Source organism: Urocitellus parryii, chromosome 11 (assembly GCF_045843805.1).
Source record: "Urocitellus parryii isolate mUroPar1 chromosome 11, mUroPar1.hap1, whole genome shotgun sequence".
Lineage (NCBI taxonomy): Eukaryota > Metazoa > Chordata > Mammalia > Rodentia > Sciuridae > Urocitellus > Urocitellus parryii.
Window position 1 is genome coordinate 15,635,519 of NC_135541.1, and position 27,581 is coordinate 15,663,099.

Genomic DNA, 27,581 nt, shown 5'->3' on the forward strand with positions numbered 1-27,581 from the left:
AACACGGAGGCCCTCAGGCATGACCCCTGCATATACCTAGGTTATACCTAGGAGCCTCTGGTCTGGGCCCAGGACAGCTGGGTGAGGGAGACCAGAAGGTGGGCCCTTTGGGCATTTGAACTTTGGATGTGTCCACGATTCCCAAAGATGCCTGCCTCCAGAATGCCTTCCAGTCAGTCCTCAGGGATGTGCGAAGCCTGGCCCGGGAATTATAAATTGGGCCACCACCTGAATCTCGGCTCTTGGCACAGTGTCTGGCACACAGTGGGCTCCTAACAAACGGTTTGCTTACAAAAGAGAAAGCGCCCTTGAGAGCGCATCTGCTGATGGCTCCTGGTGTAGAACTGCGGGGCGGGGGGGCGCAGGGGGCGCAGGGACTCGCTGGGGTCCTGCTGTGGGCCGGGACCCGGCGGAGGGGGCGCTGCGGCGGGAGGCCGCGGCGGCAGCGGCGGCGGGGGCGGCGGGCCGGGGGCGGGGCCGCGGCGGGGCCGCCCCCAGCGAGCCAGCCAGCGAGCGAGCGAGCGCCGCGCGCGCGCGCGCGCGCGCGCCGCCGCCGCCACCTCCGCTTCTCGTCCCGGTCCCGGAGCGGTCCGGCCGGCCCGCGGGGCACGGAGCCGAGGCCCGCGGCCGGCCGCATGAAGGACTGCGAGTACCAGCAGATCAGCCCCGGGGCTGCCCCGCCGCCCGCCTCCCCCGGGGCGCGCCGCCCCGGCCCCGCCGCGCCCCCCGCCCCGGGACCCGGGCCCGCGCCCGCCGCGCCGCGCTGGAGCGGCAGCGGCAGCGGCAGCGGCAGCGGGAGCTTGGGCCGCCGCCCGCGGCGCAAGTGGGAGGTGTTCCCGGGCCGCAACCGCTTCTACTGCGGCGGCCGCCTCATGCTGGCGGGTCACGGCGGCGTCTTTGCGCTCACGCTGCTGCTCATCCTCAGCACCACGGTCCTCTTCTTCGTCTTCGAGTGAGTTCGCGGCGCTCGCCGCGCCCCCATCGCTGGCTGCGCGCCCCTTGCTCCCCTTGCCTGGGCACCCACCTGCACGGCTCCTCCGGGCACTCGCCCTCTCAGCCCTGAGGCTGCCCGCAGCTGCCTGCTCCTCTCTGGTCTGTCCTGAGGCCTCCCCTGGCTCCCGACTCATCTCCTGTTTGCCCTCCCTGGACCCCTCCACCCTTGCCAGCCACTCTGTCCTCGGCCGCTGCTTTGGTTCCCTGCCTTTGCGGGCCTCTGAAGGAACACCACCCTCCAGTGTCCCTTCACCCTGCCTCCAGTCTCCCAGAACCAGCCCCCCAGGCCTCCTCAGTTCCTTAGGTAGAGCCCTCCTGCTCTCTCATCCCTGGACCATCTTTTGCACATCCCACACTCTTTCTGACCCCTCAAGGCATCTTTTCTTTCTGAGCCTTCCAGACAACTTCTAAATTTCTATGTCCTTTGGCTGTGTACATACCATCCTGAATTTCCTAGCATCTTCTTGCTCCCTCCAGGTCATCTCAGGGTCTCCTTTCAGACCCCTCCCATTTTTTGCTTTCCCTGTCATGCTCACTGTGGATCCCAAGGCATCCTCCCACAAACATCTTGGGGCCCCTCTGGCTGCCTCTTCCTTCTTCCCTTAGCTTCCTCAGAGCTTCCTGTCCTTCCCTTAGTCCCCTGATTCCCCCAGATGTCTTCCAGGTCCCTGCCCCCATTCTTGACCTCATGGCTTTTTTCCCCTTCTTAACATTCTGGAGCATTCCTCTGGCCTGTTCCACATCAGGAACAGCTATGTGCCTTGTTATTTCTTAAAGAAAGGATCCAGAGCGCTTTGGTATGACAGGTCCTTTTTGCCCCATGGGTTTTTTACTCCTTTGTCTCCCCAGTGACCCTGGATTGTCCCACACAGGATATCTGTTTTGTGGATGAAGGAGTGGGTACTTATAACCTTACCAGGACCACATTGGTGATCAGAAGTTTCCACCCCACCTCTCTAGCTGGAGCCACCTGCCACATAATTCCTTGCACAGAATCCCAGGCATCCACACCCACCCCATGAGCCCCACCTTCCCCTCCTGGCTCTCATCTCTTGTGGTCCTCTTGTGGTGTGGTTGAGAACTCTGTCTCTGGGGCCAACAGCTTCACCTCACACTAATTTGTGACCTCAGGGCAGTAACTTCAATTTTCAGACCTCCTGCTTCCTCATCTGTAAAATAGGGTCTTTAATAGTACCCATTCCCCAGGTGATCATGAGATTGGCCTGTGGGCTTTTAGCCCAGTAACACTAACCTGATGTTGGCTGCTGTCAGTACTTGTTGTCTTCACCACAAAAACACTTCACAAGGGCATGTGGCCATAGAGAGGCTGTCACAAAGTCACCAGCTCCCAGGTCCCTTTCCAGTTGCTAGATCATGTAACTGCAACCTCAGATTGCTCCTTGAAGCAAGGGGAAGACTTCCTATAAATCGGCTTCTTCTTTTCATCCACTAACACTCTGCTCTTTCTTTGTCTTTGTGGAAAAAAAGTTCAGGGATGATTTAGAAATAGAAGCTCTGGATTCCCAGCCCACAGGGTAGCCCCTGGGCTGAATATGGGACCTGGTTTTCCAGACCAGACCTGTGGATGCTATGAAAGTGTCTCCTCCAGGAGCCCCAGGCTGTGCTCAGTCTCTTGCCCAGGCAGGAGGAAGCAATGCTTGCAGCTGTTGGCCCTGTGACCTACAGTGTGAGATTCAGTCAGTTCAGAAGCAGGACGGTTGCTGGCTGAGTGAGTAGCTTTGCTGGTAACTTATTTGTCCCCTGCTAGGGAGAAAGCAAGGACTCCCAGGCTCAGAGAACACTTGTGAATCATCTTGGCTTTTGTCTCTGCTTGTCCTTGTCCTCACTTGAAGTGGTAGATTTGGCAGCAGGGTTTGGTGAGGTCCCTGAGCTCACCTGGGTCTGGACCAGAGTGAAATCTCAGTAAGAAGCTGGAGTGGCGGAAGTGCCTTTAGTGAGGCAGGGAGCATGGAGATGCTCAGACACCCCCATTGCTCTGGGAAAAGATACAGGTGGCCATCTGGGGCCTTTTCTGCAGTGAATGGTTTTGCTTCCTTGTTTGGTTTGGTGGATTGTTGCGCAGGCCTCCTGGCTTCTGCCTACTTCCCACCCCCACCCCCACTGCAGCAGGAGTGTCCCTTTGATTCCAAGTCAGATCTCAGTCCTCCTGGTTCTCTGGGTAGGAGCCAGAGCTCTGGTCCCTGCTTCCCTTCTGTCTGCTTCTGCCCCATTGCCCTGGTGTGCATTCCCATCCAGGCAGGTTGGCCTGCTTGCACACTCCTACCTCGGGGCCTTCGCACCGCTAGGAGTATTCTTCCTTCAGGTAGCCTCGTGCCTCACTCTTCCCTTTCCACACCCTTCCCTGACATCCATGCTGCATGCATACTTGTTTGGTAGTTTCTTGCCTCCTTTGTACATGAGAGCAGGGTATTGTTCTCACTGTTGTCTCCTTAGTCCATAGAACCAGTGCCTGAATATTGCAGATACTAAATACAGCAACTACTGGTTGAAAGAATGAATGAGCAAATCATTTTTTTGGGAGCCCAGAGACTTTGGCTGGCTAAGTGAACTTAAATCTAACTGTGGGCCCAGGAGTTCCCCTCTGGAAAATCAAGAGACTAGGACTTAGTGTTTCTTGAAGGTTCTACAAGTCTCAGAGTTCAAGTCTTCTCTGTTCTCCAGAGAAGTCTGGTTGTGCATGAACTGGACGAGTTGCCATGTGGGTGACCCTGAGCGCCCGGCTGGTTCTTTTTGAGAATCAGATCTGGGAGCACTGAGATTTGTGGAGTAGAGCGTGGGCCCCTAGGAATTCTTGTCCTTGGCAGTCTCTGCTCCTCAGGGGAAAGGCCTCTGTGGAAGCCACAGCACCTGATGCTGGAGGCTTCAGAAGCAGTGTGTAGATGCCCACAGGTTTGCTCCCTGCCTCTGTGCTGGCTCCAGGCCTCTTGGCTGTTCTCGGGCCTCTAGCCTCCAGTCATTTCCAAATAGCTGCTTCCCACTCCATTAGTCCACTCTGTCTCTAGGAGGGAAAGCAGCATATGACAGTGATTAATATAGTATGGACCTCAAAGTCAGATCTGGCTTGAGTCCCCCCTCACCTCAGACAAGTTACCTAAGTTCTCTGAGCTTTAGTTTCTTCATCTATAAATTAAGAAGCATAATTTCAGAGGGTCTCTGTAAAGATGTTTGTTTGTTTGGTACTAGGGATTGAACCTTAAGGGTACTCTGAACTACATCCCCAACTCTTTATTTTTTTATTTTAAGACAACATCTTGCTAAATTTCTGAGACTGGCCTTGAACTTATGATCCCCCTGCCTCAGCCTCCTGGGTCATTGGGATTACAGGCATGTGCCACTGTACCTAGCTCTACTGTAAAGATTTATGGCACATAGTAATTCTTAGTACTTTATTATTATTACTTTATTATTAGATATTATTAATAATAATTTATGAATTAGGGCTGTAAATGGTGCATAAAATGCCTTCGAAGAAGACAGCTATTTCTGACCACTTGCCAGAGGGGAACACTATTCATTCATTTTTGGAAGATATATACTGAGCACCTTCTTGGTACCAGGTGCTGGCAGGGTGCTAGGGTTAGGTGAACAGGGGATCACAGTCTGTCTCCTCATAGGGGCTTGTGTCCCAGCAGGGAACAGGCAGTCAACACATCAGCAGACAATTAATATTTTTAATTTTATGCAAGAAATAAGAGTATTGGGAAGGGCTGCTTTATACAGAATTTGTCATGGATGGTCCTTCTGAGGAAGGAAGAGCATTCCAGAAAAAGGAACAGCAAATACAAAGGCTCTGACGTAGGAAAGAGCCAGGTTTGTTTTAGGGGCTATCCTGAAGCAATTGTAACAGGATTCATGGGGGCAAGGAGAATTTCATGGAATGAGGCTGGAGAAACCTTCAGTAGGAACCTTCCTGAATTCAGTAGAGTCTGGACCATGCTTGGCCTATGAAGCTGTGGTAGGGAATTTGGATTATATTCAAAATGTAACGACATGGTATAATCCCAGCAACTCAGGAGGCTGAGGCAGGAGGATCACAGGTCAGCCTCAGCAACTTAGCGAGACCCTGTTTCAAACTAAAAAATAAAAAGGACAGAAATGTGGCTCAGTAATAAAGCACTCCTGGGTTTAATCCCAATACTACCAAAAAAAAAAAAAAAAAAGGGATGGAAGATGGGTCTGTGAGAGGGATGGCGGCCTGTGATAGGCTGCCCACCTGCCTGGTAGAGGAGGACACATGTTCATCCAGCAGCCTCACAGAGCCTGAGCTTTCTTTTGGCTGTTCTCTGAGCCACCTAGGGTTAGGGGTCCTGGCACATTCCTATGGAGTCATCATGCCTTAGGTGACCGTGGCCATGACCGACTGTGCTGTTGCCCCCAACCCTCTACTCATTCTGGTTTTAGCTTCAGTGTCTCTCCTTCAGGGGGCCTCATGGGCTAGGGACTCTTGTCATATTTATGGCCATTATTCCTGCTGTTTATTAAAAGTGTTGCCTGGCTCAAAGAAGAATATTTTCGGAGTGAGTGACGAGGTGAATGAATAAACAAACATGGCCATGGGTGGTTTATCACGATAGTTCACTTAATTCTTAGTACTGCCTGGAGCCCTGTGTTTCAGAGGATCCTGAGGCTGCAGCTAAGCACTGGGGTTAAGAGTGCTGGGATATGAGCTTGGTACAGTGGCACAACTGTAGACTCAGCAGCTACAATGGGGGCATCACTTGAGCCTAGCAAGGAGTTCAAGGCCAGCCTGGGCAATGCAGTGAGACCCTATCTCAGTGGGGGTGGGGGGGATGGCACTGGGATCTGTTGATCACTTTGCCATGAGGTCATCGGGGAAGTACAAGGCTAGATAAGTGATGCTTATTATGGGCACTTATATGGGAGTGGCTGCACTCACCCAGAAGCTGTGCCTCAGCCTCAGCTTTATTCAAAAATGTGATACCTAGTGCCCCAGCGAGTCCTTGGGGTATCTGCTGATCTCTCTCTCCATCTCTCTTTCTAGCTGCCCCTACCTGGCTCGCAAACTGACCCTGGCCATCCCCATCATCGCTGCCATCCTCTTCTTCTTTGTCATGAGCTGCCTGCTGCAAACAAGTTTCACCGACCCTGGGATCCTGCCCCGGGCCACTGTCTGTGAAGCAGCTGCCCTGGAGAAACAGATTGGTGAGGCTCATTTATACTCCCAGCTGAAGCTGTGTCTTTCCCAGCTCCAAGTTCCTGGACTTGGGAGGAGGCCCAATTTTTATCTTCTAACACTTTGCTAGGAACTGGGTTACAGTAGTGAGCAAGGCAGGCCGGAGTGGACGCTGGAGTGGTGGGAGCCAGATGATAAACAAGCAAGAAATGCTAGCCAGGGCTGGGGATGTGGCTCAGTGGCAGAGCACTCGCCTGGCATGTATGAGGCCCTGCATTCCATCCCTAGTTCCAGACCAAAAAAAAAAGAGAGAAGAAAGAAATACTAGGTAAGCTGGGTGTGGTAGTACACATCTGTAATGCCAGTGACTTGAGAGGCTGAAGCAGGAGGATCACATTCAAGGTCAGCCTCAGCAATTTAGCAAGGCCCTTAGCAAAATGCCATCTCAAAAATAAAAAATAAAAAGGGCTAGGGACATGGCTCAGTAGTTAATTTCCCCTGGGTTCAACTCCCAGTACCAAAAACAAATAAACAAACAATAACAAAAGAACTAGTGAAGAAAAGACTGTATTGGCAGTCAGCATGGCACTGAGTGCTAACTCAGGGTCAGGCACTATTTTAACCTTTTCATGGGCATGATCTTATTGAACCCATTAATCCTATGAAATGTACTATTGTTATTCTCTTTTTACTGATTGATTAAATTGAGGCACAGATACATTAAGTAAATAGTCCAGGATCACACAGTAAATGAAGGAGTTGCACTGAGACTCCAGGCAGTCTGGCTACAGCCCTCCTCTTTTTTTTTTTTTTTTTTAAAGAGAGAGAATTTTAATATTTATTTTTTAGTTCTCAGCGGATACAACATCTTTGTTTGTATGTGGTGTTGAGGATCGAACCCGGGCCGCATGCATGCCAGGCGAGTGCCCTACCTCTTGAGCCACATCCCCAGCCCTATAGCCCTCCTCTTAAACATTCATAAATAAATTTATTTATTCATCAAACATTTATTGAGCAACTGCTATGTGCCAGGCACTTTTCTAGATGCTGGTGATAGAGTAGCAGTGAACAAAACTAACTGACATTAATCCTTGTCCTCATGGAGATGATATTCCAGGGGAGGAGAGAGACAGTAAACAAATAATTAAATGTCTAGGATTCAGACAGAAAGAGGAGGGAGAGAGGATGAGAGCTGGGGAAGGGCATAGGGTTTTAAGCAGTGTGGTCAGGGGAGGTCCTGTGAAGGAGGTGATATCTGAGCAGAGGCATGGGCCTGTAGAGATGAGAGCCTGGTGAAGGGACAGTAGAGGGACACAGTAGACATGGGCTTGGGCTGGTTTAGATCTGGTGGTTGGGAGCCCTCTAAGCGATGGGCCCCATATGATGTGGTAGGAATACGAGGGTCTTCAAACAGTAAAGGGAGAATCCCAGGATGGTGAACAAACTGGGTGGACGTGAGGGACAGCAGGTGCCTTGTGTGGCCCTTGACTCCTCTTAGCCTGCTGTGCAAGTTCCCCTGGACCGCTAGGCTCTGGGGACAGGGCCTTAATCTTAGCTTGCTCCACCCTAGCTCCTTCCTGTCGAGAAGTGACGTGGGTGTTTGCACACCTCGGGGGTTTCCGGTTGATGGCTGGTTCCTTCCCCTGACAGGCTTTTAAATGCCCAGCTGGCCCTGAAGAGATCTAGTGGCCTGTAAATGTCAGAGCCCTGCTGTGCCCACCACTGGAAGTAATTTCACTAATTCTCTGGAGCAGCTTGGGAGGGACCAGCGGGGAGAGGGTGCTCTCTCCAGTTTTGTGGGTTCTGTCTCATTCCTTCGCCAAGCCTGTTCACAGCCGCACCCAGGGCCGCTGCCTGAGCTTCCTTCCCTTTGAACCCCCAGCCACTGGCCACATGGCCTCCCAGGTACAGCCTCTTTAGTATCACTGGGTCCGACCTGGGCTGGTGCACCTGGCAGCCAAGGACGCCTAGCACCTGGTTTCTCCTCCCCTGCAGGTCAGGGCTAATCATAAGGCAGGATTATGGTCCTGCTCAACCAGACTCTGAGGTCTGGCAGCCTGGAATCCTCTGACCTCCTGTGAGCTACTTGGGTGATAATGACAACAGTAATCCCCATGTTTGGGAGAGTGTGACCATTTGCTCCGTGCCTTCCCTCCATTATCCCCACAGTTCTTCACAACATCCGATGATAAAGGCGACCCTGTAGGCCTCGCAGACACTGAGCCGGTGGTCACAAGGCGTGGGGTGAAGGAACAGAGATGGAGTGTGTCCTCACCCCCAAACCCTTTGCTTTGTCTTCTGACATGGCCGTGGGGACACAGTCCCTCTGTCCTCCTGTCTGCACTCTGGGACCTACCTGAGCCAGGGCATCTATGACCTTCCCGTGTGCATTCTCCTTTCTTTTCACCCCTGTGCTGCTAGGTTGTCATTATGGAGTTGCCCTGTCCTCTGGGCTGTGAGATACACAAGTATCTTGTTCACCTTGTCATATGGAAGGGTCAGTGATGGTGGCTGACAGGATGGATGAACCGCTAAGAATGAACCTACGTGAAGATGCTCCTTGCTGCCCGTGGGGCTGTCAAGAGACGGTTAGCATGTCCCATGGAGGCACTGTGGGTTCGTGCCTTTGTGTGTGAGTTCCTGTGCTGCCTCCTTACCGCAGAGGGGCGAGGAGTCTGAGTGGTTTCTGGTCTAGGTCAGCACACCGTGGAAGGCCTGTCCACCACAGGCCAGGCCAGGCCAGGCTTTGGGAGAGGATTGCAGGGACTGAAGTGTCTTCCACCTGAAAGACTTGGAGAGACTTCCCGGAGAGGTGACAGTTGAGTCAAGCCATGAAGTTTGGGTGGGATTCAAGCACAGGAAGTCGGAAGGGTGGGGCCAGGAGATGGAATAGAGAGAGGACACGAGTGGGAAGGAGGGACAGGCCTGGGGCTGCTGAGCAGGCCGAGTTGACTGGAGCACACGGAACACCACAGCAGGAAGGGAACAGTGTAGGGGACAGTGGAATCAGCCTCCCAGGGCCTGAGCTTTCTTTTGAGATCAGTTGCCAAGTCTGAAAGCGACATCTTTGGGACCTTTGAATCCTTAAGCTACAACTGAAGCCAGATTTTGGGGTGTGGCCAGGAGGCTTCTGATCAAAGTGGAAATGTTTTCTTGGTAAGGACTAAGTCTGTGGGACTTTTCTGAGAGGGTGAGGGTCTACTCTGAGGTGGTGGTCATAGAAACACGCACTGATTCCTGGTCCTAGGCTCATGCAGACAGTGCAAACTTCTCCTCTTTTTACCCTCTCCCAAACTGGAGATTGAATTTGGGGGCCCTTTACCCCTGAGCTACTCTTCAGCTCCCCCCACCATTTAAAAATTTTTTTTTCAGTTGTCAATGAACTTTATTTTATTTATTTATATGTGGTGCTGAGAATCAAGCCCAGGGCCTCACACATGCTAGGCAAGTGCTGTACCACTGAGCCACAACCCTAGCCCCTCCAGCCCATTTTTATTTACTTTTTTTTTTTTTTTTTTTTGCAGTACTGGGACTTGAACTCAAGGGCACTCCATGACTGAGCTACATTGCCAGCCCTTTTTACATTTTATTTCAAGATGGGATCTCGCTAAGTTGCTTAGGGCCTTACTAAGGGCCTCAACTGAGGCTGGCTGGTCTCCAACTTCCTGCCTCAGTCTCCCAAATTGCTGGATTACAGGTGTGCACCACTGTGCCTTGCAATAATACAAGGTGTTTTCCCAGGGGTGTTTAACCATTGAGCCATGCCCCCAGCCTTTTTTTTTTAATTTTGAGACAGGGGACAGGGCCTCACTAAGTTGCTGAGGGCCTCACTAAGTTGCTGAGGGCCTCACTAAGTTGCTGAGGGCCTCACTAAGTTGCTGAGGTTTGCTTTGAATTTGGGAATCCTCTGCCTAGCCTCCTGAGCCACTGGAATTACAGGTGTGTGCTACCATGCCCAGTTAGTATAAGGTTCTTAATTCTGCCCCAGAGGCCAGGAGCTTCAGTTCTGTAGATGTCCAAGGTGCCTGTCCAGCAGGGTGACCAGCTCCTTCCAGTTTGCCTAGGACTGCTGTTTCCTAGCACCAGAGGTCTAAATCATCCCAGGCAAACCAGGGCAGCTGGTCACCCTAATCTGAGATTGGGACTTGTCACCTGGTGCCTGTGTAGCTGGATCAGCCTGCAGGCTCTGGGCAGTTGGAAGAGGTAGAGTGTGGGAATAATACTCCTGAGAAGCTTCTGATCTGATGAGAAATAACAAGACATCTGCGTTTGAGGGACAGATGCATACCTAGACCCAGCTAGACCCAGGTGCACTCATGGGACAGATGCAGTCTTTCCTGTGTGCTCCTATGTGCCAGCTCACAGACCATCGGGTCCTTTTCTCCACCGGGTCCTGAAGGCCGCTTCCTGGGGCAGTCCCACCTCACCTTCCTCCTGTCTTGACTCAGGCTCTGCTGGCCAGGCCCCCAATCCTGGTCTTCAGTTGCAGTTGTTTCTCCGAGACCCAAATTTGTCCCTGGTCCTCCTAGACTGGGAACTTGGGTGATTCCCGGAGCCCTCGGTGCTGTTTCCATCTGTCATGAAGTTCATGTCTCTTGCCCTTCCCATATCCATATGTACCTTCATTTCCCTGGTATTTTCCTTTAAATATAGTCACTGCATTCTGTCATTTTGGCCAATGACCTACTCCATAAAGGACTGTAGTCCCATAAGATCCTATCACCTAGTGGCATCATAGTCCTCTTTTTGTGTAAGTACACGCTGGTGTTCACACAGTGAGGAAATCACACCTAGTGATCAATGACACATTCTTAGAATATAGTCCTGTCCTCAGGCAGCAGGGGATTGTATATTTTGAAAGTAAAATGTCTGTCACCCTGTTAAGTGGAAAACCAGACTCAACTTCCTCTCTGTAGATCAGTCACGCAAGCAGAGGCAGCAATGCTACAGGTTTCCTGGCGGTTACAGCTGCCCCTGGACCGCAGTCCCTTTGCAGTGCGGGAGGTTCACAGTTCCAGGTATTAAGAATTGTGGCTTTCCCTTGATGGAGAGTAGTGAAGGGAATCATTTCTCATGACATGATTCACTGGTGCTGTGTCCCGGCAGGAAACAAGTCATCTTCCATCTTCCGGAATGTTCGCTGACAGGGGTGGAGCCAGCAGAAGGAAGCCAGCTGCAGCCCTGCCTGCCCTCATTTCCTCCCACTCCCTAGGACCCGAAGCTCGGCTGCGTGCTCAGGGCCTTTGCCTGTGCTCTTGCTGTCCCTTCTGCTGTCCCCTCTGCTGTTATGCCTTCTAGCCCTGACAGGCCTGTGGTCTCATACTCTCTGGTCCAGCACAATTGCCACTTTTGATTTGTATGCTGCCTCCCGTCTTCACTCCACTACTCTCTGCTGAATTCTCAAGGCATTGAGTATAGACAGTTGCATCAGTAATTGACTGATTATGGGTTAGTCCTTGATGTTATCTTATCTTATCTGTGTGTCTTGCGAGGTTTATTATTGCCCATTTTAGACTTGAGGAAGGTGAGGTTCAAGGTGCTAAGCAGCTTCCTCAAAGTCTTAGACCAACAAGTGGTCATACCAGGTTTCAAAATGAGGGAAAAAAATGACACGTCAGGGCTGGGGCTGGGGCTCAGTGGTGGAGCGCTTGCCTGGCGCGTGTGAGGTACTGGGTTTGATCCCCAGCACCACCTAAAAATACATAGATAAAGGTATTATAAAAAAATGACATGTAGCTGGTCCAGAGTCACTGCATGGTGGCATTGACTCAGTGCTCCTACACAATTCCTCTACCTGACTGCCCTCAGGCTGAGCTCTTCCTGTATCCCCAGGCCTAGCACTAGGCTTGGTAGGTGATAGAGGCTCCATAAACCTCTGGGAATGAACCCAGTGGTCATGTAGGGATTACAGTGACCTACCCCTAGAAACCTGGGCACTGTGGCTGACCTTGAGCTGGCCCTGGGAGCTGGGAGACCACAGTTACCTCCATAGGTGGTGACAGGGGGGCAGTAAAGCAGTCAGGGCCTCCCTTCACTTAAGCCTTCTCAGGGGCTGGGGGTGGAGCTGGGTGGCAGACAGCTTACCCAGCATGCCTGAGGCCCTGGGTTCCATCCCCAGCAGTCCAGAGCCAGCCAGCCCTGGGGGGTTTCCACACTAGCACTGGCCTTTAATATAACAACAACCTCAGCCATTCATGACGCCCAGCATGTCCCTTGGTCAGGAGGAAGTTCTGAGGAAGTATATTTGCATCTCATCATAGCCATTCGCTGGGAAAGGATAAGTCCCTCCCCTTGTGATCACATCCTCAGAGACTTTAGATACCCTTCTAGAAGGGGCAGGAGAGCCTTGCTTGCATGAGAGCACCTTTTTTGGAGGTGAGAGGTGGGAGAAGAGCCTGACATAGCAGAAGGAGCCCTGGAGCAGGTCTTAGATTTCCTTAGTGCAGGAAAGCATCTCTTCTGATCAGTCCCTCCTCCTTCAACAAATATTATTTGAATACCTGCATGTGCCAGTCAGGCACAGGGTGAACAAACAGATATCTCTGACTTATCTATATGTACTTTCTCCTTACCTGCCACACCCAGGCCTAAAGCAGTATTGTGCCCAAAGTGGGCACTCACATTTTTAAAGAATGAACAGAGACTGCCCCAGGAAGCAAGGATTCTCAGTTCAGCCCTGTCTTGTTCTGCTGGAGTGAACTCTCCTCCCATCAGCAAAATGTGGGCACATGTCCCCTTGCCTAGCCTAGGGCATTCTCTGTGGTCCAGTGAAACAGGGAATGTCAGTACACCTTGAAATCATGGCTTTACATTGAAGCTCAAGACTTGGGATGGGGTGTGGCTCAGGTAGAGCGCTTGTCTAGCATGCCAGTCCCCAGCACCATATACTCACATAGACGCACACACACAAACCCACAGACAGAAAAAAAACCCTACAATCCTACTGGGGAAAAAAACAATAACACTACAAAAGAAACAGTCTAATGGTTTGTAAAGAATAGAATTGGCATAATTAAAAAGGAAGAAAGAAACTTAAGAAGCTCAGCCTTTCGGTCAGGAATAGCCGAGGGACTTGCTGCAGTTAGCTGTCATTGGCCACAGCCCCTGGGAGGAGCACCTGGAGGAGGGTTCTGAGGCTGAGTCTGGGCCAGTGAGTGGTCAGCACTGTTTGGCCTGAGAATAAGCCAGGACAGCTGCCCCTGCCAAGCCGCCAGTGACCTCTATTCAGCACCTGGCTGGTACCCTCGCTCTGACATGGCACCTCTCTCTGCCTCCCTGTCTCTTGAAGGTCTGAGGAAGTGGTGTGTGCACAGCTTCACTTCCTCTTTCTCAGAGTTGGGAAGAGTCCTTGTTGCTGGAGGCCAGAACATGTTGGTCAGCGCTCCATCCCTGCCTTGTGGGAGAGTACAGGCTCCCCTCTGTCCTGGAAGGACCATTGGGATCCACTGAGGATTCTAGTAGCTTCTCTCAGTGCTGAAGAGGGCCTGTGGCTGTCCTCCACTCACAGACGAGTTGTGTTCTGAAGGTTTCTTCATGACCCTGTGTGTGGAATGTAGAATTTCATAGAACAACAATAAGAGTAATGGCTAAGCCGGCCCAGTGTCACACTCCTGTAATCCCAGCTACTGGGGGAGCCAAGGCAGGAAGAATGCAAGTTCAAGACCAGCCTGGGCAACTTAGTGGGACCCTGTCTCAAAATAAATTATGCCTAATATTTATAGGCTGGGCATCCCTAATCTGAAAACCCCAAATCTAAAACTTTTTGAGGCTGACATGAAACCACATGTGGAAAATTCCACACTTGATCTCATGAGACAGTTTGCAGTCAAAATACAGGCACACTAAAAAATATTGTATTGACTTACTTTCTAACTGTGTATGTAAGGGATATATGAAACAAATGAATTTCATGTAAAGACTTAGGTCTCATCTCTAAAATATCTCATTATGTATTTGCAAATATTCCAAAATCCAAAAAGAAAAAAGAACGAAATCCAAAGTAAAGATTCATCCAGGGCATCTGGGTGGTGATTCTGGGCTTGCACTTGTGCTGGGAAGAGAGGGTGAAGGATTAGGAGGGAAGATGATGTCCAGACCTGGGGACTGGCCAGGTAGGGACAAGAAAGAAGATGTCTGCAAAGAGACTCCAGAATGGGCTTTCTGCTTCTGCCTCTGTGTGGTCGTGGGCAAATCCCCTAACCTCTCTGGGCCTCTGTTTTCTCAACTCTAAACTGAAGAGGTTAGAATCACCAAGCACAATGGTACATACCGTCATCCCAGAGACTTGGGAAGTAGAGGCAAGAGGGTGGTGGGCTCCAGGCCAGTCGCAGCAACTTAGTGAGACCTGGTCTCAAAATAAAAAGAACTGTGGATGCAGCTCAGTGATAGAGTGCCCCTGGGTTAAAAAAATAATAAAAATAAAACAGAGTTTTAATATTTCCTGAAAGACCACAAACCCAAGCTTTGAAACTGGTTCACATCCGGGCTCTGCTGTGGACTAGCTGTGTGGCCTTGGGCAAGCCACTCAACCTCACTGAACAAATGTCAGTTGTAACCTGGAGATGACAAGCATGCTCTTACCTTGAGGGGATGTTATTAGGAGGGAAGGAAGTATGTCTGCAAAGTGCTCAGCACAGAGCCCTCAGCGAAGCGTTTCTTTCCCCTGCCTCTCCCCTTCTTCCTCTCAGTTGTTCTGTGAACTAACAGTAGTAGCCCACACCTTATATTAATTCATTTAATCCTTATGACAACCTGTGAGGTGGGTACTACTATTATCCTTCTTTCAGCAGTTAGGCACAGAGGGGCTAGATGATTTCCTCACATCAGCATCAGAAGAAATCCGGGTATTAATAAGTGGAGCCAGGATTCAGATACCATTCTACCTTTGATTCCCATTTCACCGATGAGAAAGTGGAGGCACAGAGGTGTTCGCCTGACTCAGCCTCATACAACCAGTCAATGACAAAACCAGTTTCTGAGGGTGTTCACTGACCTCTAACCCCCCCGCCCTTCACCATGCTGCCAGGTGCTTTTTGTTTTTTGAGAGAGGGGCTTGCTTTGTTACCCAAGCCGGACTCAAACTTGTGGACTCACGTGATCTTCCCACTCAGCCTCTCAAGTAACTTGGACTATGGGTGTGCACCACCACGCCTGGCTCATGATGCTAGTTTTAAGGAGGTGCATGGATGCTTGGTTCTATTTTAACATGCTGTGATCAAGGTGATGGTAACTAGCCAGGAGGAGTGACACATAAACCTCTAATCCTAGTGACTCATGAGGCTGAGGCAGGTGGATCATGAGTTCAAGGCCAGCCTCAGTGCTTAGCGAGGCCCTAAGTGAGACCTTGATTCAAAAAGACTAGAAAGAACTGGGAGCTGGGGCTGTAGCTCAGTTGGTAGAGTGCCTGCCTCACATGTACAAGGTCCTGGGTTCAGTCCCCAGCACCACAAAAATAAATAAATAAAGGTATTGTGTCTATTTACAACTAAAAAAAATTTTTTTAAATGACTGGGGATGTGGCTCAGTGGAAAATATCTGTGGGTTCAGTCCTTTGTACCAAAAAAAAAAAAAAAAAAAAACGGTGATTATGAAACAACCTCATGAAAGTGGTAGCTGGCGACGTGAGACTGGAGTCTGTGTGGTTCACCAATACATGCCAAGCACTTAGAATGGTGCTGGGCACACATGTAGGCACTCAGTAAATAATCAGGGGAGTCAAGTGGCCAAGCTGAGGACATCATATAACAGCAGTGGTGGCTGGCAGCATAGTTGGAGCTGGGGATCTCTGGCTACCCCATGTGACTCTTAGGCTTCTATCTGGGAAGGAGCCAGTGCTCTGGGGACTTTGTTCCTATGTGGCCTGGGGTACCAAGAGGCTCCATGGGTAGAACCTTGGACTTTGCACATGGCAGAACTGGGTTTAGATTCCACTGTACTAATACACCAGCTATGGGACCTCCAATCAGTTACTTCAACTTTTCTTGTTCTTTTTTCTTTTTCTTATTTTTTTATGGAAGTAGAATGAGTTTACCAAAAGTCTGCAGATTATATGTGCTCTTTTGGGTGCATGTTCACAGGCTGAACACACATAAGATCAGTGTCAAGATCAACATGCTGTGGGCTGGGGATGTGGCTCAAGGGGCAGCGCGCTCGCCTGGTATGCGTGCGGCCCGGGTTCAATCCTCAGCACCACATGCAAATAAAGATGATGTGTCTGCCGAAAAATAAATAAATTAATTAATTCTCTCTCTCTCTCTCTCTCTCTCTCTCTCTCTCTCTCTCTCTCTTTAAAAAAAATAAAAATAAATAAAATAGCAGTTTAAGAATTTCTAAAACTATGATGGAAAAATTATAAAAAAAAAAAAAAAGGAGATCAACATGCTGTGTATGACTACCACCTCAGGAGCCCCCTTTGTGCCCCCTTCTGACTACTGTCCCCCTCCAAGGGTAACTACATATTGATTCTAATCAGTAATCCTGATTACTTTTGCCTGTTTTGAACATTTTGCATTTTGAGGTGTCTGGTTTGTTTGTTTGTTTGTTTGTTTTGTTGTTGTTGTTGTTGTGATTTGAACCTAGGCATACTTTACATCTCCAGCCCTTTTTATTTTATTTTATTTTTAGAAAGAGTCTCACTAAATTACTTAGGGCTTCACCAAGTTGCTGAGGCTGGCTTCCAACTTTCATTCCTCCTGCCTCAGCCTCCTGGATCACTGGATCAGGGCACTTGGGTAGTTGCAGAGTTTGCCTTTGATGCCAATTGTTGCTCTGAGCATCCTTGTATACATCCGTGGGCCCCTGCCACCTCATGTACGTTTCCTTCAGGTAGATGGAGCAGAATTGCTGGTGTGTATATGCCAAAGTAGTCATGGGTTTCTAGTTGCTTTGCTTTTTTACCAATACTTGGTATTTTTTATTTTTTAATTTTTTTCAACTTAGCCATTCTGGCACATGTGTAATAGGAACATGTTATGGTTTGAAAACTGCATTTCCCTGCTGATTAATGAATATAGTAAGTACCTTTTCCTGTGTTTATTGGCCATTTGGATAACCTTGTTTAGGAAATGCCTGCTTATGTGTTTTTCCACATTTGTATTCAGTTGTCTGACTTTTCTTACTGACTTATAGGGATTCTTTATAAATCCTGGAAAAAGTCCTTCATGAGATAAATATATCATAAATATTTTTCCTACTCTGAATTTACCTTTTCATTCTTTTAATGATATCTTCAGTAAATAAAAAGTCTTTTTTAAATTTATTTTTTAGTTTTTGATGGACACAACATCTTTATTTTATTTTTATGTGGTGCTGAGGATCGAACCCAGAGCCCCGCACATGCCAGGCGAGCACATTACCGCTTGAGCCACATCCCCACCCCTGAATAAAAATTCTTTAAAGTGCTTTTGCCAGGCATCTTATTGCACAACTGTGATCTCAGCTATTCAGAAGACTCAGGTAGGAGGATCATAAGTTTGAGGCCAGCCTCAGCAACTCATCTAGACTCTGTCTCAAAATGAAAATAAAAACAAAGGTACTGGAGATACATCTCAGTAGTAAAGCATCCTGGAACCAGTCCCTAGCACCATTCCCCCAAAAAAGCCGGGCATGGTGGCACACATCTAATCCCAGAGGCTGAAGCAGGAGGATCAAGAGTTCAGAGCCAGCCTCAGCAAAAGCAACGCACCAAGTAACTCAGTGAGACCCTGTCTCTAAATAAAACACAAAATAGGGCTGGGGATGTGGCTAAGTGGCTGATTGCCCTGGAGTTCAACCCCTGGTGCCCCCCAAGAATAAAAATATTTAAAAAATAAAGAGGTCTTGGAGCCAGGCATGGTGGCACACACTTGTAATCCCAGTGACTCCAAAGGTCGAGGCAGGAGGATCACAAGTTCAAAGCTAGCCTCAGCACCTTAGTGAGACCCTGTCTCTAAAAAATAAAATGGGCTGAGATGTGTGTCTATGGTGAAATACCCCTGGGTTCAATCTCCAGAACCAAAAAAAGAAAGAAAATCCTATTAACCGTCTAGATTTAGTGAAGTAATTCTTTTTTTTTTTTTTAAAGAGAGAGTGAGAGAGGAGAGAGAGAGAGAGAGAGAGAGAGAGAATTTTTAATATTTATTTTTTAGTTCTCGGCGGACACAACATCTTTGTTGGTATGTGGTGCTGAGGATCGAACCCGGGCCACACGCATGCCAGGCGAGCGCGCTACCGCTTGAGCCACATCCCCAGCCCGTGAAGTAATTCTTAATAGTGTCTTATTTATGTCATATACATATATTCTTATTAAACCATTTCCTAGTATATCATAGACATTTTACTCATAAGTATTTCAGCATACATCTTCGTGTTGCTGGGGCTACAGGTGCCCACCACTGTGCCCAGCTAATAATTTCCTAATTTTTAATCCAGTCAGATTTGCTTGCATGCTCTCCAAATATCTTTTGTTGCCATGGAGGGTTTTGTTTGTTTGTTTCTCAAAACAAGATTCATTCAAAGATCATATGTCACATTTACTTTTGTCTTTTCTTAATGTTGAATCACTTCCCCTCTTTTCATAAGTGAAATTGCCTTTTTTTTTTCTTGGTGCTCGGGATTGATCTCAGGGCCTTTATCTCCTGAACTTCCTGTTAACTGGAACATAGATCTAGACTTGATAAGATATACCTGAACTTATCTCACTAAACCTTCCTGGGGACTGCATCTCTGGTGGCCCTTCTCAGAGATGAGCAAGGCCAGCAGGTGTGTGAGCAGCTGTGTTAGGTGTCAGCAGAGTGCCTGGTGCGTGGGAAACCTCGGGACCTAGTAGCAGCTCTTCATATTTGTCCCTGCCTTAGGCCAGGGACAGATACACCTTCATTTGTTCCTGGGAAACAGTTTCCCTGAGGCTTCTCCTGTTGCAAGCGGGCGGCAGGGTCCTGCCCTGGGCTGCCTGGGTATCCCCTACCTCTCTCTCTTCTTGCCCTCAGACAACACAGGCAGTTCCACATACCGGCCGCCCCCTCGGACTCGGGAGGTGATGATCAATGGGCAGATGGTGAAGCTGAAGTATTGCTTCACCTGCAAGATGTTTCGGCCACCCCGGACCTCGCACTGCAGCGTCTGCGACAACTGTGTGGGTGAGTGGGAGGCCTCAGGGAGGATGCAGGGGTGCCTGAGACAGGCTGAGTCATGGGACAGGAGGTCTTATGTAGAGCAAGGTGGGTAGTGTCTTAAATACCCAGGGCTGGGCAGGAAGTCTGGTTTGCTCAGGTTTGCTCTGGGTGTGACCAATGGCTTTAGGATCGGTAGGTCCCTTAACCCCCAGCTCTGAAGTGTGGAGCAGATAGAGAGACCTTGAACACTTCTCCTGGCTTCAGCTGGTCTTCAGTAGTCAAGCTTCTCAGCCTGGAGCAGTAATATTCTAGATATGTTCAGACCAGAAAGAGAATGGTTTACCACCCAGTGGCCAGAAGTACTGGTTTCCAGGGTTGGGGAGGGTCAAGAATCAAGCTGGTAGCTGGATGCAGTGGCACATGCCTATAATCCCAGCTGCTCGGGAAGCTGAGGCAGAAGGATCAAGGCAGCCTCAGCAACAAGGAGGTGTTAAGCAACTCAGACTCTGTCTCTAAATAAAATACAAAATAGGGCTGGGGATGTGACTCAGTGGTCCAGTGCCCTGAGTTCAATCCCTGGTACCACACCCGCCCCCCCCCCAACCCACGGGGGGAAAAAAAAAAAAAAACAGAATCAGGCCAATGAAGTGGTGAGGATTGATCTGGGACTGGAAACTGGACTCCTGACCCACACTTTAGTGCTTGCTTTGCCTTCTGGCCCTGCTCTCCAGAGGCATGCAGCTCTGATGGGACCTCACTAGGTCCATAAGGGAGGGTGCCATAAGGGAGACACTTCGTGAGGACCCAGGTGAGCTGAGCCATGGTGACAGTGCACAGTTCTCAGGGCAGTGAGCTCATTGTGCCAGCTCAGCATGTCCCACGTGGGAGAGCAATGAGGAACACCCATGACGGCAGGTAGCAGAAGGGGTGACTCAGTGGGTGTCATTCGCCCCTGAAAATCTGCCCCACCCGCCTCCCGTAAGGGCAGTAGTCTTGGCCTGAAGCCTGCAACGGGCTTGTGACCCAAATTCCCACAGGGACTTTCCTCACCAGTCTGGGTGTGGCCCACCCCCAGGGACATAGCACTGGTGTGAGCTCAGCCCTGGCCCAGATGCCTGCTCTCCATGAGTTACATAGCGGCCCGGCCCCTCCCTGAACCTCTAGTCCTAGAGCAGGGGACAGGATCATTGGCTGTTGGCATATGGCTGGGGTAGCAGGTCAGGCAGCACGTACTTTTTGTGGGTCATTGTCCCAGGGACAATGGTGGACCCTGGGGATTCAGCCACTGTATGAGGAGGCCACCACAGTCCCTCTCGGGGGGCTCATGATCAAGCAGGGACAGTTGGCCAGTCCAGTGACCATGAGCAAGTATCTGAACACACACGGGCCCAGTGCAGTCAAGAGGAGCAACAGAGCAGACCACAGGGGACCTCCACCATCTGGGGTCTGAGGGGACTTTTTAAAGAAGTGGCTTTGCAGCTGAGGCATGAAGGAGACATCACTGCTCACCAAGAAGAGAGGGAAGAACGTGTCCAGCAGTGGGAACCAGTGCGAGGCAGGCCCAAAGCTAGGCATGTCCGAGGCCAGGAGCCTGCTGGTGCGGAGAGGGCAGGGGTTGAGAGCCCTGGCCCAGGGTGAGAACTCTCGACTCCTATGCTGGTCAAGGCCAGATTCATACTAACCCGTCCCCTCGGCCCTTTTCTAGAACGGTTTGACCATCATTGCCCCTGGGTGGGCAACTGTGTGGGGAGACGGAACTACCGCTTCTTCTATGCGTTTATTCTCTCCCTCTCCTTCCTGACGGCCTTCATCTTCGCCTGCGTGGTCACTCACCTGACACTGCGTAAGTTGTAGGGAAGGGACAGGGGAGCAGCAGGTCTGAGCAGCAAGCTCAGTGAGGACACCACCCCTCTGAGCTGTATCTTTTGTTTCTTTCTCCCCAGGGTCTCAGAGAAGCAACTTCCTCTCCACTCTGAAGGAGACACCAGCAAGATATCCTTTGTCAGATAGGGGACACCCAGGTGGGAAATAAGTCCCAGCACTGGGGCAAGTCCCCAGAGGGGACAGTAAAGCCTGTATCTGGCCTCTAGAATCCCATGCACCAGCTGCCTCTGTTCACACCAGGCTTGGGCTCATCCTAAATAGGGCATCCTGGGGCTGAGCTGGCTGAGAACTCCCAGGAGGCCCTGTCCACTGTCTTCAGGGGCCTGGAAGAAAGCACCCTGAGCTCCCTGGACTGGGTTATGTCTGAGGCTCCATATCTGGGAGCCTCGGTTCCCCCTGCTGTCCATCACCCCAATCTGGTCTTGTTCTGGTGGGGAACTCCCTACTCCTCCTGGGAACCCAGGAGGTGATCCCGCTGAGAAATGGTGACTGGGCCACAGGAAGGTTCCAAAACTTGTCACCTATCTGGGAAATAACTCCAGAGAAGGATGTTGAGAAAGGAGAATTGTGGTAAGCTCCCAGGCCCAGAGAGGCTCCTACCCTCCTCCATCCCATGCATGATGTCCTTGACTGTCCCACTGTGCTGGAGTTGGTGATCTGCTTCTTCTCCATCTGGTCCATTCTGGGCCTCTCAGGGTTTCACACTTACCTCGTCGCCTCCAACCTGACAACTAATGAAGATGTGAGTAAGGCTAAAGCTGGGCTGGGGGAGCTGGGGTGGCCAAGGGCAGCCCTGCTGGCAGACTGCTGGGGGAGAGGGTGGAGGTAGAGGGCAGCCAGACATGTTCCCTGGCCCCCGAACACTCGATGCAGGCTCCTGAGATCCCAGCATGCTTTGGCCTCTCAGTGCAGCCTACTGAGGTCCCCAAGTTGTTCTCAGAGCTCTGTGGAGGCAGCACTCATGCCGGGGTACTCATGACTGGCCAGTGTGTGGCCACTTACAGAGTTCCTGAAGTTCCCATCATCTCTTTGGGTCCCTCTGCCTAGCCCAGGCACAAGCACAGGGATGCTTTTTATCCATTGGATGGCTGAGAGATGTGCCTCAGGGTCACAAGCTGGGAAGGCACAGAGCCAGAGTTGGTGCCCAGAAGCCACATCTGTGCTAGCTGTGCTCTGCCGCGCTGCACCTGTAGGCAGCAGCTCTGTGACTGTGGCTCCCTGAGGCATTCTTTCTGAGAGCTGCAGAAGGACAGGACCGTGGGGCTCTACTGTCCCTCCCTACCTAGGGCCAGTCCTGATCTCTCCTCCCCACACTCCAAACAATAAAAAGCAAACCTGAGCATATGTTCCCTGGTTCACCATCTGGTACTGATCAGAGACCATTATCCAAAGAAAATACATTCCAAGACCTCGGCATCTCACTTGGGGAAACAAAATTTAACATGCATGACAGGGTGTCCTGTGCTCGGTAATTGGCAAGAGCAGAAGTGACATCAGCCACCATGTCCCAGAGTGGTTTCCTGGGTGCTGGTTCTGTAGGGTAGTTCCAGAGCTTAAGCAAAAGGGCTAGCTATGGCACAATGAGACTAGAAATGTCTGGGTTTTACCTAGGTGGGTCTTTCCCAGTGCCTTTAATAGCTGACTTCACAGAACTAGAGATCAGCCAGATTTTGTCTAATGATTCACTAGTCTGAGAATTAGTAGTATTATCTGAGAATTAGTTTTTTTTTTTTTTTTTTTTAAAGAGAGAGAGAGAGAGAGAGAATTTTTTTAATGTTTATTTTTCAGTTCTCGGCGGACATAACATCTTTGTTTGTATGTGGTGCTGAGGATCGAACCCGGGCCGCACGCATGCCAGGCGAGCGCGCTACCGCTTGAGCCACATCCCCAGCCCTGAGAATTAGTATTATTGTCCCTATTTTTCAAATGGTGACAGACTGAGAATGATCTATCCAGGGTTGTGTAGCTAGTGAGTGGCAGGGCCAGGGTTCACAGCCAGGTCAGCCTGAGCCCTGTGCATTAAATACTGTCCTTCCTCTTGGGTGGCTACCCAGAGCAGGGATTGACCCACAAACTTTTCTCTGGAGATTCTATTGTTTTCTGTCCTGGTTAAGGCCTCTGATCTCTGCTGGGCACCCTGACATCTGATGGTCTCCCACATTATCATTGAATGACCTGGGTTAAAGACCTGTTCCCTCTAATAGTTCAGTCAGAACTACCTTCAGAGTTGGTAAACTTTCCCCAGCCTCTAGAAGAATGAAACAAAGCCAGGAATGCACACCTGTAATCTCAGCTACTTGGGATGCTGAGGCAGGAAGGTCACAAATTTGAGCCTAGCCTCATCAACTTAGCAAGAGCCTCAGCAACTCAGTGAGAGCCTATCTCAAAAAATAAAAAGGACTGGGAATGTAGTTCGGCAGTAAAGCACCCCTGGGTTCAACCTCCAGTATTAAAAAAAAAAAAAAATAGGAAAGAAAGACAAATGGACCCAAAATAGATAGCTGGGGGTTGGGGGGGCTGGCAGTGTAGCTCAGTGGTAGGTTGCCTGCCTTGCACTTGTGAAGTACTATTTTCAATCCTCAGCACCACAAAAAATAAATAAAGATATTGTGTCCATCTAAAACTAAAAAAAAAAAAATTTTTGAAAAAAAAAAAAGATAGCTTGAGAGGTTTAGCTCAGTGGTAAGGCACTTGTCTAGCACGGCATGAGGCCCCAGCTCCAATCCAGTACTGAGGAGGGAAAAAGAAAAAAGGTAAGGGGAGGAATTTAGGGTAAAGTGTGTACTTAACATGCACAAGGCCTTGAGTTCAAACTCCAGCACCATGTTTAAAAAAGGAAGGTAGAGCTGACCCAGGCTTCCTTCATGCTTGCAGATCAAAGGCTCGTGGTCCAGCAAGAGGGGCGGTGAGGCCTCTGTCAACCCCTACAGCCATAAAAGTATTATCACCAACTGCTGTGCTGTGCTTTGTGGCCCCCTACCTCCCAGGTAAGCCACAGGGTGCAGAGAGAGGTCCCATGGAGGGTGGCACATCCTCACAGAGGTCCTGGACCTCAGCAGACCTCTCCCTACACTACAGACCTCTGCCCACTGCCCCATGCAGAGTGCATTCTGGATTTGTCATGTAAAGAGATTCTGTGCAAGTTTGTCATTTTTAGTTACATGAGCTCAATGTAGGAAAAAATTAAGTACAAAATATTAAGGACTATTAGGTATTACATATAATCCTACCCCCTCAGGGATCATCACAGGGACTGTTGTGTCCATACTTGAGCAACCCTGCCATTCCAGCTGGTGCTGGGTGGGGTGTCTACCCTCTCCTGGCAGAAGGGAACCCTGGTGGCTCAGCCCTGCCAGGAAGTTTCCTGTCCATCATGACACCAGGGGGCACCAGAGCTCCAGAACAGGAGTTAAATTGCCAAAGACACTGCTAGGACTAGACCTCCCCTTGTGGTCCTGTGCCCTCTCCTGTCCCTGCAACCCCTGGTCCCACCCAGTGTTCCTGTGACCTGTCCTGCCTGGTGGGGAAGGGACAGTAGGAATTTCACTATTTCCAAATGCTTACTTTTCACTTTTCCCTTAACCTGCAGCCTGGCTTCTTGTTAGCCAATCAGACAGGTGGGTCAGTTTGAATTAACAGTGAATAAATCTTGTGGCCAGAAGATAGGTGTCCAGAGACAGAGAGAGGCCTTTCAGAGAGAGTGTCTTAGCCCCGGATGGAGAGCAGCCTCCCTTTCCTCAGCCTTGCTAGGACCAGTCTTTCCCTGGCCAAGAGTCGGACCCTGCCATCTAGCTCCTGGCCTGGAGCTTTGGCATTGGACACGGTCCTCATGTATCACTGTGCCCTTGTGTTTTGGAAGCCTGATTGACCGGAGGGGATTTGTGCAGTCTGATACCGTGTTGCCCTCGCCCATCAGAAGCGATGAGCCAACCTGTGGAGCCAAGCCAGATGCCAGCATGGTAGGAGGCCACCCTTGAACACGGCTCAGTACTTGCCACCTGCTGGCCTGTCCACCCCTCCGTATTCGCCTGCTGCCCTCCACACCTGCTGGGACCCTCCCCATTCCATCCAAGGGAAGCAGAGCTGCCAAAGACTGGTGTCTTTTCATATTTATTTTCCACTCTGCGTGGCTTTTCCTGAACTGTTCCATGGCTGTACCCTCTACTCCCCAAACCCAGGTTCCCAGAGCCATGGGCCCTAGGTCTCTCAGCCGATCAGTAGCAGGAATGACAGGGGAGCCAGAGCCTCTGGAGGCCATCAAGGGGACCATGCCAAGTCTCTGTGTGCCAGGGCGAGCCCTGTGTGAGTGAAGGTGTGAGCTGAGTGTGAAGCCTCCCAGGTGGGGCACTGCCTGGGCCTTGCTGAGCTGGGGCCTCTGGTGAGACAGGACTGTTGAGCAGCCAGCTCTGGACCTCAGGCCACAGAGATGATGTGCCAGTGGGCTGCTTTGGTGTGGGGGCTCCTGCATTCTCTTTATGATGATCATTGTTCTTTCTACTATTGGGTTTTTGGTCTTTTTGTTTTTTTGTTTGTTTGGAGTTGACCAATAGGATGGGTTCCACGGGGGTAGGGGGAAGCCAGCCAGGCAGCCAGAACCTTAGCTCCTGTAGAGTCCTGAGCAGCGCATAGGAAAGGGGTCCTGGCCCTTCCCCTGCCTGTGGAGGCTCTCTAAAGGATCCCAGGCTACCCCACTATGCCTCTCGCAAGTCAGGGCTGGGGATACTTGAAACGGGTTTATTATTGCTGGGTATTTTGCACAATTTTATAGACCTCTTTTCTACATAGCCTTTTTTAAATGATGTGTAGTGCAAGGTGAAGGGTTATCAGAAGCCTAGTTCATTTTAATAAGTTTGTTACAAGAGACCTTCTGTCTGTGAATGTGTGTGTATGCGCGTGTGTTCATGTGTGCCCTTGTATGCGTGTGGCTGGTTCCCACATCCGCTGGGCTGCCCCTTTTCCCTGTCCCCCTTGATTCAGGAGCAGCTTAAGCCGTGGGGCAGGGAACATGTGCGTTGGTCACAAGAGCCCCCTGGCCTCCCATTGGGGCTCAGACCCCATCCTCTTTAAAGGCAGGAGCTGGGGACTCTGCCACCACTTCCCTTGCCACCCAGCCTCCAGGTTAGGCTTCCAGCTAAGATCTGCCCAGACAGGCTGTGGCCGGGCGTGGTGGGTGGGGTGATGGCTTTGGGGAGCGGCTGCCATTCATCCCACAAGCCACACCTCCTCCCCAGAGCTCTGAGTATGGAACCCAGTGCCAGGGACTAGAGGACAAGGTATTTCTGCCAACTGGGGGGGCTTCGGTCCAGAGAATAGGAAGGAAGGAGCAGGATGGGCCAAAAAGGCGAGGGAAGGTTGACCTAAATCTGGGACAGAAGCTCAGAGGATGTCCCTCCTTTGCCGGAAGCTGTAGTTTCTTATAATAATAGAGAATTACCCCCAGACTCCTTTTTGGCCCTTCAAGTGGGCCAAAGCCCTTGAAAAGTGACATAGGAAGTCATTAGATCTTGTCCTTCCTTGCTCCAGAGACCGGTGGGTCACAGAGCTGGGAAGTGGCCACAGCAGAGGGCCCTTCTGGGAGAACCAGCTCCGCCCAGCCTCAGGACCCTGGGCCCTCATGCAGTGGCCCTGGGGGGTGGGGAGGAGACTGGTTGGAAGAGGGGGCTCCCACCTGCCTTTTATTTAAGCCAGTATTCTTTGATTCTGCTTGTAATAAAACTTTTGTTTTTAAGAGTTGATTTGCTTTGGTTTGGTTTTTGTTTGCTTTTCCTTTGCTGAGGCCCCAGCTGGCAGCCTTGGGTTCTTTCAGACAAACTTGTCTTTCCTGGGGAGACAGAAAGATCCGACTGAATGGTCTGGCTGAAGTTCCCCTCATGGAGCTCTGTCTGTGGGAGGCAGAGTAAAGGAGGAGGCTGTGACTAAGCCACCTTGTCCCCTCTTCACCCCCTCCCCTTCCCCTGCCTCAGAGGCTTGGAGCCCTCTTGACTGCTTGGCTAAGGAAATGTTGGAGATTCCAGTTTGTGAGCAGAGCCTCCCGCCTGGGTGGTAGGGCCCAGCCAGACAACTCATAACACTGGCCCACCTCTCTGGTATCTCCCCCAGGAGGACACCTGTCAGGATTTTGCCATCTCCTGCACAGCCTGAGGGGGCTAACAGGCCTCTTTGCAGAGGGTTAGCTGGTAAGACTGTATCTCGCCTGGCGGCCAGCACTGCCCGCTCCCCTCACACACCATTTCATCGTCACCGCATGCCTCGCCAACCCCATGGAGCCCATCCATCTGTCTGTGTGTGGTGAGGTGTGTGTGCTAGTGGTGGTAGGTCCCCAGGGCTCCCCTCAAGCGGAAGGATCTTAGTCCTGCCCTAGGCTGGACTGAGAAAGTGGCTTCTCTCAGAGCAGCTGTCCTGCTGGAAGAGGAGTGAAGGGTGAGGTTGGGGAGGATGGGGCACCTGCTCTGAGGTGC

At 50.6% G+C, this 27,581-nt stretch overlaps 1 protein-coding gene across 1 annotated transcript; it reads left to right on the plus strand.

The window, feature by feature from the left end:
• Window positions 1-551: 551 nt before the first annotated feature.
• On the plus strand, window positions 552-26,856 carry Zdhhc18 (zDHHC palmitoyltransferase 18). The gene is made up of 8 exons (XM_026391720.2): window positions 552-952; window positions 6,017-6,177; window positions 19,114-19,263; window positions 20,945-21,082; window positions 21,183-21,231; window positions 21,763-21,865; window positions 23,998-24,110; window positions 24,983-26,856. Exons 1-8 carry the CDS (start codon window positions 636-638, stop codon window positions 25,098-25,100), a joined length of 1,149 nt encoding a protein of 382 aa, XP_026247505.1. The 5' UTR covers window positions 552-635; the 3' UTR covers window positions 25,101-26,856.
• Window positions 26,857-27,581: the final 725 nt, after the last annotated feature.